This window comes from Oryza sativa, chromosome 9 (assembly GCF_034140825.1).
Source record: "Oryza sativa Japonica Group chromosome 9, ASM3414082v1".
Lineage (NCBI taxonomy): Eukaryota > Viridiplantae > Streptophyta > Magnoliopsida > Poales > Poaceae > Oryza > Oryza sativa.
The window spans coordinates 15,293,992-15,307,845 of NC_089043.1; the positions used below are offsets into that span (position 1 = coordinate 15,293,992).

Consider the following 13,854-nt stretch of genomic DNA (forward strand, 5'->3'; position numbering starts at 1 on the left):
CATATATTTGGTAGGGAAACAAATCAAACGTACTCCAACCAACACAACCCCATAAAAATTTGGTAACTACGCCGTCAACATTAAAGCTCCTCTAAAATTTGATTAGACTTCAAACTAATTATTACCTTCATATATATTATCTTTTACTAAAATTTGGTAATTCGATATTTAAGGTTACTTAAGATGAGTTGGTTTGGACAACAAGACTAATAACCCCTTAGGACATGAACAATAGTGTGATGTTAGCATCTTGAAGGGGATGTCACAAAGGATTTTTGATGAGGTGAGGAGAAGAAAAATACAAGAGAGAAATAAGTCATGTGTTAATTACTAGACATTATACAGACACATATACCCCAGTGTATGTTGTGTGTACAATCAAATAATTAATCAAATAAAATAATCTATTACATATAAGCAACTGTATGAATTGTTTGTATGTTTAGATATGATGCCGAAAATTATATGGTAATAATTATCTCTGCCATAATCAATTAATTCACGCTCTTAGAGTTGAGAGGTATATATATTGGTCCTGTCGTCTTCAATATACCAGGAATATTTATATGCATGTAAAAACTACTACATATATAATAAATATATAATGTGCCAATATGAATGCTCAGCTGCCACTATATATATGTGGAATTTCGCTAGTGATAGCAGGGGGGTTCAGCTGGGGATCGAAATTGACAATGGCGCTGTTAGTTTCTTTTGTTGTATTCGTGTTGGCTGCAGCTCATGGTGCAGTCGGTCAGCCAGGTTATCATCCTTTCAGTTTTTTCCTGCCTTGTTCGTAATTCTTTCGAACCGAAATACAGAATACAGATTTAATTTGCATATATATTCAGAGATTGAGATCACTTGCAGATGTTGTAATAGGCTAATAGCTAGCCAATGCCATGACGATCGATCTGATGATTCTTTATGCGTACGTGCAGGTTTCCTCAGCATCGACTGCGGCCTGGACGGCAACTATAGCAGCGGCTACAAGGACCCCGACGAAGGCATCACCTACGTCCCCGACGGCACGTACGTCGACGCCGGCGAGAACCACAGGGTGGCCGCCGACCGAGAGAGCGGGCGGCTGCGCTCCGACCTGACCGTCAGGAGCTTCCCCTCCGGCGTACGGAACTGCTACGCGCTGCCCACCGTGGCCGGAGCCAAGTACCTTGTCCGGGTGATCGCGTTCTACGGCAACTACGACGGCAAGAACAGCTCGTCGTTGCAGTTCGACCTGTACCTCGGGGTCAACTACTGGAACACGGTGAGCGCCGACGGCGACGAGGTGTACGAGGCGATGTTCGTGGCGTGGGCGAGCTGGGCGCCGGTGTGCCTGGTGAACACCGGCGGCGGCACGCCGTTCGTCTCCTCGGTGAATCTGAGGACGCTTGGCAGTGGGGTCTACCACCCGGTTCTCGCGGCCAACCAGTCCATGTGCTTGTTTGACCGGCGAAACATGGGCTCAAACGTTTCTATTTTACGGTACATCAAATATATATATTCTTCCATAGTACTCTCATTTCAGTAAATGATCATTTGACAGTAGGATAAGATTTATGGCATTATCTTTTTGTTTATGCTTATCAACCAAAATTTGAATTTTAAATCTTAAATTTAAAGCTAATTTTAAGGTTTTCTCATCGAAATTTATTTTTATCTTTTGCTTTTAGATCGGTAAAAATATGTATATAAAAGTTTTATTTATAAATTACTTTTTATTTGAAAATATATCGTTTGGCTTATTCCGCTAATAACCCATCCGAAGCTTTTCACTATCATTTCAAAGCTTATCTAATAAGTTAATGATAGTGCGATAATACTTTTCAAGAAAAAAAATTGTATGCATACAATTAAATAACGCTAATTCCCATCCCCCAAAAAAAAGCTAGTACTCTCATACCTCATAAAACCACATCTTAATTGATCACCTTTAGGATCATTTATATAGAATAAATTATTTCTAACGTTTTGATCACATCACCTCAATTTTTTAGCATTGCATCTCATTGATCTATGATCTCTCTTATGCTAATGCACCATCTTAACATTTCTATTATCGTAGAATTTATGCAAGATGTAATTATGTAAAGCACGTGAAGTTAAATCGTTTAGGTACATTCTCAAAAAAAAAATCGTTTAGGTACAAAATCAGTTATTATCATACCACTTTGTCGCAGCAACGCAAGATTTCAACTACTTTTTTTTAACACTAACCATTTGAGAAAGTATTGATAGCCAAAAGTTTAACAAAATTTTATCCTAATGCCAAATAGTTTTGGCAGGGGAGTAATAGCAAGTTTGCACTGGACACCGGCCAGCTGAACTCCGTATTTATCAATTATATATATATATATATATATATATATATATATATATATATATATATATATATTGAATTTGTTAATTAAGTCACAAAAATACAAACATATACCAAACAATTCAATAGTTTTAAATTTTAATTAAATATATGAAATCAATAAAATCTTACCAATGATCTTCAAATCAATATAACTTAGCACTTATCAATTCGAATTTCAACATTATAATTCACTCGAGTCAAAGTACAACTCAATTTATATTTATTTTGTATTTTGAATTATTAAATCAGGATAAAAATATTATTAAGAGTTCAAACCATTACAACTTGGATTCTAAATTTGATTAGCTAGTCCACATGTATTTGGTGGAAGATATTGGTCATAGATTTGATAGATGGACATTTATAATTTTATACTTTTTATGAATTTTAGTGCGATGGAACTGTCAGCTTCCCAGCTTCCATTAGTAAGAACAAAGATTTAATCTACTATTTTTTAATAAGAAATTATTTAAAAAATACCTATGCATTTTTGTTACCAACCCCCTGTTACTATCCATTTGGGACGAACTCTATCATATGTTTCGATGAGTACCTTAAGAAATCTGTATTTAATTCGTGTTCCTTTAGAGTTCTTTTTTCTGTTTTATAAATTTTACAAAGCATAAAGTCTATTTTTAGACTTTGAACAAAATCCATTTTTCACCCTGAGATATAAAACAAGTTATATTCTCACTCAGCTTTTAAAACCAGACCGAACACACCCTACGACATTTTCTACTGGATTTCCTAGTTCATATTTTTATTATGCTTAATTTGTTGATGCAAATATATATTACTTAATTTCACCCTAAGCTATAAAACCACTTGTTTCTTTCTTCAACTTTTAAAACTAGGCAGAACATATGCTGGGACATATGTTGCATTGGCTTTCCTAGTTCATATTCTTATTTTGTGTTGGTGCAAATATCAGTTAATTTCACCCTAAGCTATAAAAACTGGTTGTTTTCTTTCCTCAACTTTTAAAACCAGACAAAACACACACATTTATGCATAATTTATAGTGGCTTTTCTAATCCACATTCTTATTTATGCATAATTTGTTGATGCGAATAATTAGGTCAACAACCTTGAAACTCACCTAGCTAATTGAAAATTTTGAAACTCACATGATTGAATTTCATACTAGTGAAAAAAAACCATTGTCACCTTCTAACCGGCCCAGCAGTTTAACTGGAATTAAACCATCACCGGGTCGATCAGGAATGGGGTGTACTGGTTGAGAATCAATGCCTGGTTAGCACGTTGAACGTAGTACATGCTTATAGCCATCAGAATCATCACTTCGCTTCTGAATTAATGAAAGGAAACATATAATGTACATGTTTTGTATGAGCCACTCTTCAACCACCCGGCCTACTCTTCACACTGACGGACCGGTGAGGTGACCCGAGAGGTCAACCGGCCGGGTCGCTCACCTGGTCCGACTTTTTTTACTTGCATTATGTGCCTAGTTTTGAAAGTGAAAGGTGAAAATAACCGGTTCTGCAGTTTATGGTGAAAATTGAATTACGAGCAAAGTTCAAGGGCAAATGTTGACTTTAACGTTTTATACACCTATAGATAGTTTATAGTTTTTACCGTAAATCATGTAGCTTCATGATATTATGGCTTACATATAATTATAAAGTCTCACAAATAGTTCCGTTCAACGTACTCTTGTATTAATTTTACCTTCTACATATGAATAGGTATCCCGATGATCCATACGACCGATACTGGTGGAAGATGCGGTCTGACCCAACGTGGAAGAACCTTTCCACGGCATCCACCATAGAACAGAATGACAATTTCGTTGTGCCCTTGCCTGTTATGCAGACCGCCATCGAGGCAAGCAACAACGATACCATAATCAAGGTCACACGAAAAGATAAAACAGCCCACAAGTGCATGATATTCGCGTACTTAGCAGACTTCCAAAACAGCCAGCTTCGACAATTCAATATCACCCTCAGCGATACCAAGCCATTGCTGTACAGCCCGCCTTACCTATCCGCTGGCATTGTGGACATCAGCGATTGGGACATGCCCAATAATGGCATGTACACCATCACTCTTGAGCCCACCTCTGCGTCCAAGCTGCCGCCCATGTTAAACGCATTTGAGATCTACACTCTCATCCCCAGTGACAATCCAATGACGTTCCCAAGAGATTGTAAGCATTCTATATATTTAGTCCCTTCTCCGTTTTCTCTGGTTTAATGTTTATACTTGTGCATACTTGATACATCTTTGTTAAAGTTGATCACCGTTGCCCGAGTTTGGTTCCTAGTCTAAAAAAAGGCCTTGTTTCTGTTGTCTCCCAAATGATAGGTTTGGGACCAATTAATGAACAAACAATGAAATAAATGAATCTTAGGATCCATATCCATGTTAGTTGTTTGGTTCAATGATGAGACGAGGCCTTTTTTAAAAAAAGATTGATGAGGGTGGATGATTGAGATAAGAGCAGTAAAATAATAATTTATGCCAATTGAGGGATGGGCTCATCCAACATCTTGTTGGAATATTCTCAAGTGGGTGGCCATATCCCACACTCGCCCATGAACCACGAACACCGTGAAAAAGTGGTGGCCAAATCCCATAAAACAAACAACCCTTAAATTACATAAACACGTATGTACGTTCTAGAATTTTCACTAACTTTGGATAGAGATTTACTCTTTTAAAAAGTTGACCATCTTCTTCTGTTGGTGGCTTTGGTTAATGTGCCTTCTCTTTATGATTTGTTAGTTCCTGTCATTCTTGGACTTTGAGCCAAAAACTGCATAATAAGTGGTTGTAGTTTCTGTTAAAGCAAAGGTCGGATTTAATCTTATTCATTATCTAAGAAAAAAGACATTGATGCTTGTCACCATCTCTTTGTGCGTATGTTAGGGATGCATTTTTAGGTGTGATATTTGTAATAAGAATTTGATTTGCCAAATGAACCTGGATTCCGTAGCAACATGAAGCACAGTGATATATATAGTGGTGGAGTCATTAGTTAACGACCCCAGTTACCAGAATTTTAGTCTTGAGCTAATTCCCTCATGGCATCTTTCCTAGTCCCCCCATGTTGCGCTTCAGGTGCTCTGTCAAATAGCTGTTAAGTTTTACTCACATGTTAGTTGGTCTTTCTTGTTAATGTTTGAATATGGTAAATGGAAAGAGTGAGGTTAGCCCTATCTGAAATATACCAAGAATTCTTCTTCTTGAATCAGTGTGTTTATCTTTGTACTTTAAAAGCAGAGTCGACGAGTCATCCTCATTTCCTTCTTACCCATTCCCACATGTATGTTATTACCTTAAAACGTCCCCCTTCCCTTTCCACCCCATTCCCACGTATAAAAATGCCATGAAAAGAAACCAAACAACAGAAAAAATAGCTAAAAAAACAAGGATCCAAAGAAATCGAGAGAAAGTAAAAACAATTGGCTAAGAACACGTTTCCAAAAAAATCAAGACAAAAACCGTTCCGAAAAACCGAGGCAAAACCCGCTCAAAAAAAACAGGATCCAAAAGAACCATAAAAAAAAGAGAGAGGAGAAAATTTGAACAATGTTCACCTGAAAAACCAAGTGAAAATACTGGAGAAGAGAAAAAACTAAGCCAGTTTCACCAGATCCTGTCCTGTTGCAACATACACCGAACCTGTTACTGGTTTATAAAAGGTGTCAGTTATTTTGTTAATTTTTTCATTCGTTCCTGTGTTGTTGTGCAATTTAATCAATTGTTGTCCTAAAAACTCCTTTTCCTATGCTAGTTGACATCATCATGTCAATTAAACTCGAGTATGGAATAAAAAAGAACTGGATGGGCGATCCATGTTTTCCTGCAGCCTGGGACGGCGTGAAATGCAGCAATCCAAGTGATAACACTAGCAGGATAATATCTTTGTGAGTATGATTCAAAATATAATGCCTCTACCAGTATTACAACATAAGATTTAGTGCCTTTGCCTTATGTTGGAATCGTTGGATCATATGAAAATTTAATGTAGGGATCTCTCCAACAGCAACTTGCACGGACCCATATCGAATAACTTCACATTGTTCACGGCACTAGAGCATTTGTAAGTATACATAGTGATTGGTTATGTTTTAGGCATATTTCATTGAGATTCTTTTGAACTCCACATTCTTTAAATTGCTTATGTGTTGTGTTATATTTTTGGACAAAATCTGTGTTCAGCTTGCTATAACTGCTTAGACCACCTGGCAGGTTTGCGCTCAGTTGAACGTGTCCCGATCTGTTTGGGTGTAACTTAGTTCAAGGATCTTGTCCAGATAAACTTTTATGGGTTTTCTGATGTAGGAGTAATTCAGTGTGGTGCTGGTCTGAAGCAGTTGCGCCCTGCAGCTACCTGCTTTTCTTCAGCAATATTGCTGCTCTAATATGCACTTTGGTTCTCTGTTTCTTAATAAATTTAGGCTGTGTTAATTGCTAGGAGTTGGGAACAAATCTCCTACGCACGCAAAACTGAGTGGTTCATTAGTACATCTAATTAATTATTAGCTATTTTTTTAAAAAATGGATTAATCTGATTTTTTAAAGCAACTTTTGTATATAAACTTTTTTAAAAATTCAATGTTTAGCGGTTTGAAAAGTGTGCGCGAGAAAAAAAGAGGAAGACAAGTTGGGAAAGCTTGGAAAATAACTCACCCAAATAAGTTCCCAACTCACTCATCTCTTTTTTCGAACGCACGCTTTTCAAACCGCTATACGGTATGTTTTTGCAAAAAAATTATATACGAAAGTTGCTTTAAAAAATTATATTGATCTATTTTTTTTTCTAAAAAAGCTAATATTTAATTAATCAAGAGCTAATGGACCGCTCCGTCCTCTGTGTAGCACAGATTAGTTGCCAACACCCGAATGCAGAGGGTTGCTTCTCGGTCCAGTTTAGACCATGCTTAAACCAAATGATCAGCTAGCTTTCTATAACCTAGACAATAGTTGTGTTGGCGGTCATAAATCATCCCGCAGCTTGGTAGAGTGCAGCCTTTTTTTCGACAATGTGAACTTTTGAGCTTGCAAACCTAGTGCTACTCCCACTGTTCTCGTAAAAGAAAAGTTTGACCTCCCTTTGAGATTTCTATATGGATAAATTTAGTTGCTGAGTGTTACTAGCAAAGCACACAGTTGCCCAAAAAACTAATTTTATTGCCTATAAGATGAAGAAAGGCACATTACTAATGTCTAAACTTCATGTAACCACAGGAATTTGGCAGGCAACCAACTGAATGGACCAATTCCTGACTCCCTCTGTAGAAAGAACAATACAGGGACATTCCTTTTGAGGTTTGGGCCTATATATTGATGTTTCTCTTTCTATTATACATCGAAAATTTAGAATATTGCTTTTCGTTGCACTTTGGGCTGGTGACCATTATTGGAGACTGCTTTTGCCACAAAAAGTGACCTCATTTTCTTATGTGATTTTCAGCTTTGATTCTGATAGAGATACATGTAACAAATCAATACCTGGTATAAATCCATCTCCGCCAAAAAGCAAAGTAAACAGAGCAGCTATTTTAGCTATTTCGGTAGTGGTTCCTGTGATGGCAATTGTTGTTCTTGTACTCGCATATTTGATCTGGAGACAGAAAAGAAAGCGTGACAGTGAGTATGCTCTGCTTTTGTTAACTTGTTTTGTCTTGTATAAAATTACTGTTTATTACGCATTATATTTCTTTCATATAGCTGGTATTTGTTGGAATAGTTTCTGCAGATGTTCCTCACAGTGAACCAGAACTTGAGATTGCTCCGGCAAGTAGAAAATATCATGAGGACGGCCTGCAAAGAGTTGAGAATCGCCGATTCACATACAAGGAGCTTGAGAAGATAACTAATAAATTTAGTCAGTGCATTGGACAAGGAGGTTTTGGACTCGTGTACTATGGCTGTTTAGAGGATGGTACTGAGGTTGCGGTAAAGATGCGTTCTGAATTGTCATCTCATGGACTTGATGAGTTTTTAGCTGAGGTACTGAATTCACCTAGAATAAAAAGAGATCTTAGGACCCTAATTTGTCTTTACTTACAAGTAAATGTAGCTCAGATTTATTATTTCCTTTGTCGGAGAAAAATGTAAAGTAATTGCTTAGACTTGTTGCATTCACAATGAGATCACTATGTGTAAATTAAGAGATTTACTCTATGTTTTTTAATCTCATTTCACAGGTGCAAAGCTTGACAAAGGTGCATCACAGAAATCTAGTTTCTTTGATTGGTTACTGCTGGGAGATGGATCATTTAGCACTGGTTTATGAGTACATGTCTCAAGGCACTCTCTATGATCATCTAAGAGGTTTATAGATTGCAAACTTAACCCCTGTTCTCGAATTGTTCTGAAGGCTAGTCTTGTTCAATGGCATAACACCTATACACTATATTTGAAATGAGAGGGCATCTTGAATGACTTTCTAATGATATCTATTTTTTAATATATAAAAATATGAACTTACCTTTTTAGGGAATATTTGCATATTTCTATTCCAGTTTATTGTACTAATTGGTAAAATTTGTTGAAACTGGCATGGATTACGCGATTTCAATTCTAAATTATGACTTGTACATATATTAAGGTAATAATGGTGCACGTGAAACTTTGAGTTGGAGAACGCGTGTTCGAGTTGTGGTTGAAGCTGCACAAGGTATGCTGCAAACAAAGCTTATGGTTGTGATACACACACACTTGCCTTGGAATAGGTAGTATGGAAATTTTAAATTTTGGAATAGCCTAAAAGGAGTAGTTGGAATTGTTACACCGTAACATTAATGGTGCCGATAAATTTATCATCAAAAGATACAAATAAAACTTCGAATAACAAATAACTGTAAAAGTAATGACATAACATGTCCAGCACACATGGATTCACACTTCTTACTCTTTTTTTTCTTGGTATGATATTTTAAATATAGGCCTGGATTATTTACATAAAGGTTGTAGTCTGCCAATAATTCATCGGGATGTGAAGACCCAAAACATTCTCTTGGGTCAAAATTTACAAGCTAAAATAGCAGATTTTGGACTTTGCAAGACTTATCTAAGTGATACACAGACTCATATATCAGTGGCTCCAGCTGGGTCAGCAGGTTACATGGATCCTGAGTATGTATACTTTTGTGCATACGTTTACATTTCATCCAGTATCATATCTAGATTAATAAACTTTTGCACTATCTTATGAGTTTATCATGTTGAGAAGTAGTATTAAACTGACAAGATGATGACTCGATATTCTGTAATGCCCGAATGTTTCATCTTCATCATTTATGCATAATTCAGATTGTTTCATCTTCATCATTTATGCATAATTCCGATTTTTTTTATCATTCATTTGTAGGTACTATCACACTGGCAGGCTTACCGAGAGTAGTGACGTCTATAGCTTTGGTGTTGTTCTGCTAGAGATAGTCACCGGTGAGTCTCCCATGCTACCGGGATTAGGACACGTCGTTCAACGGGTGAAAAAGAAGATTGATGCTGGTAATATCAGCTTGGTTGCTGATGCACGGCTCATAGGTGCCTACGATGTCAGCTCTATGTGGAAGGTTGTGGACATAGCATTGTTGTGCACTGCTGATATTGGTGCCCATAGGCCAACGATGGCTGCTGTGGTCGTGCAGTTGAAGGAGAGCCTTGCATTGGAGGAAGCTCGTGCAGACAGTGGCTTCAAGGGAAGCATAGGGACACTGAGTGATACAACAATTTCAACGTCCACATTTGGTCCATCAGCAAGATGAAGCTGCAGCTGTTCCTGTCTTTTCTGCATCGCTGATTGTTCTCCGCTACAGCTGGCCTTGATGAACTATTTGTCCTGTGAAGAATACTCATATCTATATATGGGCTCATGTATGGATTAGTTTGCTTTTATGTGTCCGCAATAATAAGGTACATGTCAATTATCATGCAGGCCGGCCCGGCCTTCCTGGTTCTGTGTTAAGAGACCTTCTTCCAACCAAATGGCCTCAAGCATGCTTAGTAATGTGTACTGGATTGGCTGTGCTACTGCATTTTGTTTGATTTTCTATACATTGTCCAGATGAAGTTCTTATATTGACTTTGCAATGTACTATGCATCCTTGTTATAGCCTCGTTGGAGTTGTGACATTTCCTGCTGCAGTAGGTGGTTTCTAGTCAGTAGATTCAGCACAATAACCTGTAATTGTTCTACGATTTATTGAGAGAAGTTATCATTTGATTGGCGCTTCTATTTTCACACCATACATGTGCCAAGAACTCTTTGTGTCCAGTTAGCTTTTAAAGGTGTGATTGAATTTTTAGCCGGGAAATTAAAACACCTCATAAAATTCTTCAAAAACTATATTTAGTCATCTTTATCAATATAGTGTGGTAAAATTATTTCGCATGAGATGCTATCTACAGTAGAAGTTGGAACCTCTAGATACTAAAGCGGATCAACATGCAAATATCCCACATTATCACCCACTAGCAATTATTATTCCAAAATATTATAAAGCACGTGCATGCATGACACATCATCTATAATTTATTATATTTTAAGTTCTAACATGTAAGCATGTGAATAATTAGCTCACATAATTTTCACAATTTTTCAACATATATCCATCTATAATTTCTATAGGGGCAATTGCATCTATACCCCCACTTTGAATCCCAACTGCTGTTTTACCCCCCTTTTTAGGGTTTGCAACTTTACCCTCACTTTTTGAAATTGAATCCAGCAGGCTACCCCACTTCTAACACCTAGTTTGACGGTGTTAGTTCTAGAGCGGCGGAGGTCTTCACAGTGGTGCACCATCAATGGAGGTGTTCACCAGCATGGACGAGGGGGGCACCGACGGCGGTGCTGTCGACGGAGGTGTGCAGTCGCTGTCGTCGGATGGGAGTAGCCACCACGGGGGAAGCACCGCGGCTACAGCCTGGCTACCGCCGCGACGGAACACTAGCCCACACCCGCCGCCGCCGTGTGCGCCCTCGCCGCCGCTGCGCCGCACGCTCACCCGTGCTGCTGCTGCCGCGCCTCATGCACGCCCGAGCAGCCGCCGCCGCCGCCGATAGGTTAGGTTTCGGGTTCACACGCATGGGGTGTGGAGGGGAGGGATTTCAGTCCCTATCCATTCACTCAGCGGTACAATGGTAAATTTATATTACATAAAACATTTTTTTATTTCAATTTGTATTCTTTAACAAAAAAAACGTGGGACCCACTAAACGGGCGTTAGAAGTGGGGGTAGACTGCTGGTTCAATTTCGAAAAGTGAGCGTAAAATTGCAAACCCTAAAATGTAAGAGTAAAACAAAAATTGGGTTTGAAAGTGAGGGCAGAGATGCAATTGCCCCATTTCTATAATATGTAACATACACTCATCTATACATTCCACAACGAACCATGGGATATCAACTTTGTATTAAATGCAGGCGCTGCCTACGAGCACTCTTTGAATTTGAAAAATGGTTCATTCGTATTCCTTATGAATGCATGGACTACTTTGAAAATCACATGCACCAAAATGCAAAGAAGTCCATGATATCTCAAAAACACCTGAAAGGACTCTAAGGTGAATTTTAAAATGCTTGACACAATTTAATTTAAGGATTTGAATATTGGGTCTGGTACAGCTTTAGCTCTCAAAATTTTTGCTGTTGTATCAAAAAAACACATGTACAAATTTACTTATCTGAAATTTGTAATATACCTTAACATTTTACCTCTGTATGATTTGCGATATATTTCTGATTAAGAACAATACGTATTCCTCGCCAAAAAAAGAGAAGTGAAGAATAATTTGTGGTTGTTGATGCCTTTTTGTTCATGGCGCAACACAAGAGCTAGATCTATACATAAAGCTTTGCAGCGTATAGAGTCACCAAGCATCTCAATCTTAAAGAAAACACCTCATCAAGATGGGTTTAGAACATCAAAACCGACGAGCAGAGCCGATTTACAAGAATAGGGATAAATTAACACTCGTCTCATGGTCGGAACGGAAGGTTTTGGGGACAAACCTACAAAGAGAACTCACATATTTGTGGCGAAGATAGACGGCTTGTAGCGCAAACAGACGAAGATGGACGAAATAGGCTAAAAACTAGGCGAAAAGTAGATGCAATATTGAAAGAACGATTCAATTAGCTTTTGTGTTGGTTATAGGTTGTCTCTCAATTGAACCGGCCATGCCCCTTAAAGGTATTGGTCTTACCTTTTACAGGGACCTCTTCATATTCCACTAGGTGCAACAATTAGGACTTGAAAACCACAACCCAAACAAGAAAACCCAAGAACTAACAAAATTGGAGTCAGAGTCAGACTCTGTCAATCTGACCAGACATATGTCGTCGGTCTGACCGGCCCTAGGCCACCAGTCAAACCGGCCGTGCATGGCAAGCCCGGGTCTTTCCAAATTTGGTCATATTTTCCTACTTCTCTCGTTAGGTGCCAAATGTGTTAGCAGTAGTTAGTAGATTCAGCATATGAATGGTGATTAACAGTTTTACTACGGGTAAATCAATAGATGCATCTTTTGTTTGTGTTTGATGCTTCAAAGAATTGTGTTGTAGAAGGGTATGAAAGGTGATTGATGCGAACACACTCATGAAGGGTGGCCTGATCTTCACGACAGTAGGATCAAAATCAAAGATAACTTGCTGTAGAAAACAATGGGTAACTAGTTTTATACCTGCCAAGGTTGGATGCGATCAAGCAACGGGGAGAGAGACACCGAAACCGTGAGGACATTGACTCGATCTCCGAACGACCACAGAACTATAATCCGGGACTAATCCACACAATACGGTGCAACCGAACTAGAACCCGTAGAGCACGAACTAGGGGAGTTCAGAGAGATCTTCCTCACAAGTCCAAGAAGAACTCGCAAGAAAAAAGGAGTGTAAGACACTCAAGCAGCTCGGCTGCAAAAACCATTCAGGTTGTCAAATTATCAAAAGTTGTTTTCTGGAAGCACATAGGGGATATTTATACTAGGAACAACCCTCCTAGATAGGTATGAAAAGTCTTGGAAGTTTGAAGGACATAGGCTAGCCCAAAGGTCTCAAAAAGTGAATTCCCGAGAAGACTCACGCGTCTATTTGGCTTCTGAGCAGCCTCCAGTAAAAATGTCATTACTCCTTATTGGAAAGTCCAAATGACATGGGGTCAGTTTGGAAAGCTAACTTAATAAGCTTTCACACCATGTGCATAATGCACTACGAAATATTGTAAATTGATACAGTTTTGCATGGAAAGTTGAATGTCTTGGCAGACTGTTGGCCTTCGGAGCAGTGTCCACTAATCTGGGCATAACTCTTTAGTGGGAAATTCAATGGACGAGTGGTTTTGTGTGAAACTAGACTCAATAAGCTTTTCAAAAAGTGCTCATTCACCTTCATAGCTTTTGAGAATCAAAAGTTATGATGATTTCTTAAATTGGTCCGTTTTTCACTGTAACGGTTTGATCTTCATGGTCCGATTCAGCTTCCTCTTGTTGCATATTCTTAAGCACAACC

The 13,854-nt window shown here is 38.3% G+C and overlaps 1 protein-coding gene across 1 annotated transcript; it reads left to right on the plus strand.

Annotated features, from left to right (window-relative positions):
- Positions 1-695: 695 nt before the first annotated feature.
- Positions 696-10,244, plus strand: LOC9267814 (probable LRR receptor-like serine/threonine-protein kinase At5g59680). Its single transcript, XM_066303966.1, has 12 exons — positions 696-753; positions 852-1,485; positions 4,072-4,535; positions 6,126-6,258; positions 6,363-6,434; positions 7,583-7,663; positions 7,809-7,984; positions 8,085-8,347; positions 8,545-8,671; positions 8,949-9,017; positions 9,286-9,475; positions 9,711-10,244. The coding sequence occupies exons 1-12, from the start codon at positions 696-698 to the stop codon at positions 10,108-10,110; spliced, it is 2,667 nt and encodes an 888-aa protein (XP_066160063.1). The 3' UTR covers positions 10,111-10,244.
- Positions 10,245-13,854: the final 3,610 nt, after the last annotated feature.

Bases quoted from the DNA above. Each gene is read 5' to 3' on its own strand.
- LOC9267814 (XM_066303966.1), top strand. From the start codon at position 696: ATGGCGCTGTTAGTTTCTTTTGTTGTATTCGTGTTGGCTGCAGCTCAT. The intron at 1,486-4,071 runs GTACATCAAATA...ACATATGAATAG, and splicing joins TCAAACGTTTCTATTTTACG to GTATCCCGATGATCCATACG. The intron at 9,018-9,285 runs GTATGCTGCAAA...TTTTAAATATAG, and splicing joins TGTGGTTGAAGCTGCACAAG to GCCTGGATTATTTACATAAA.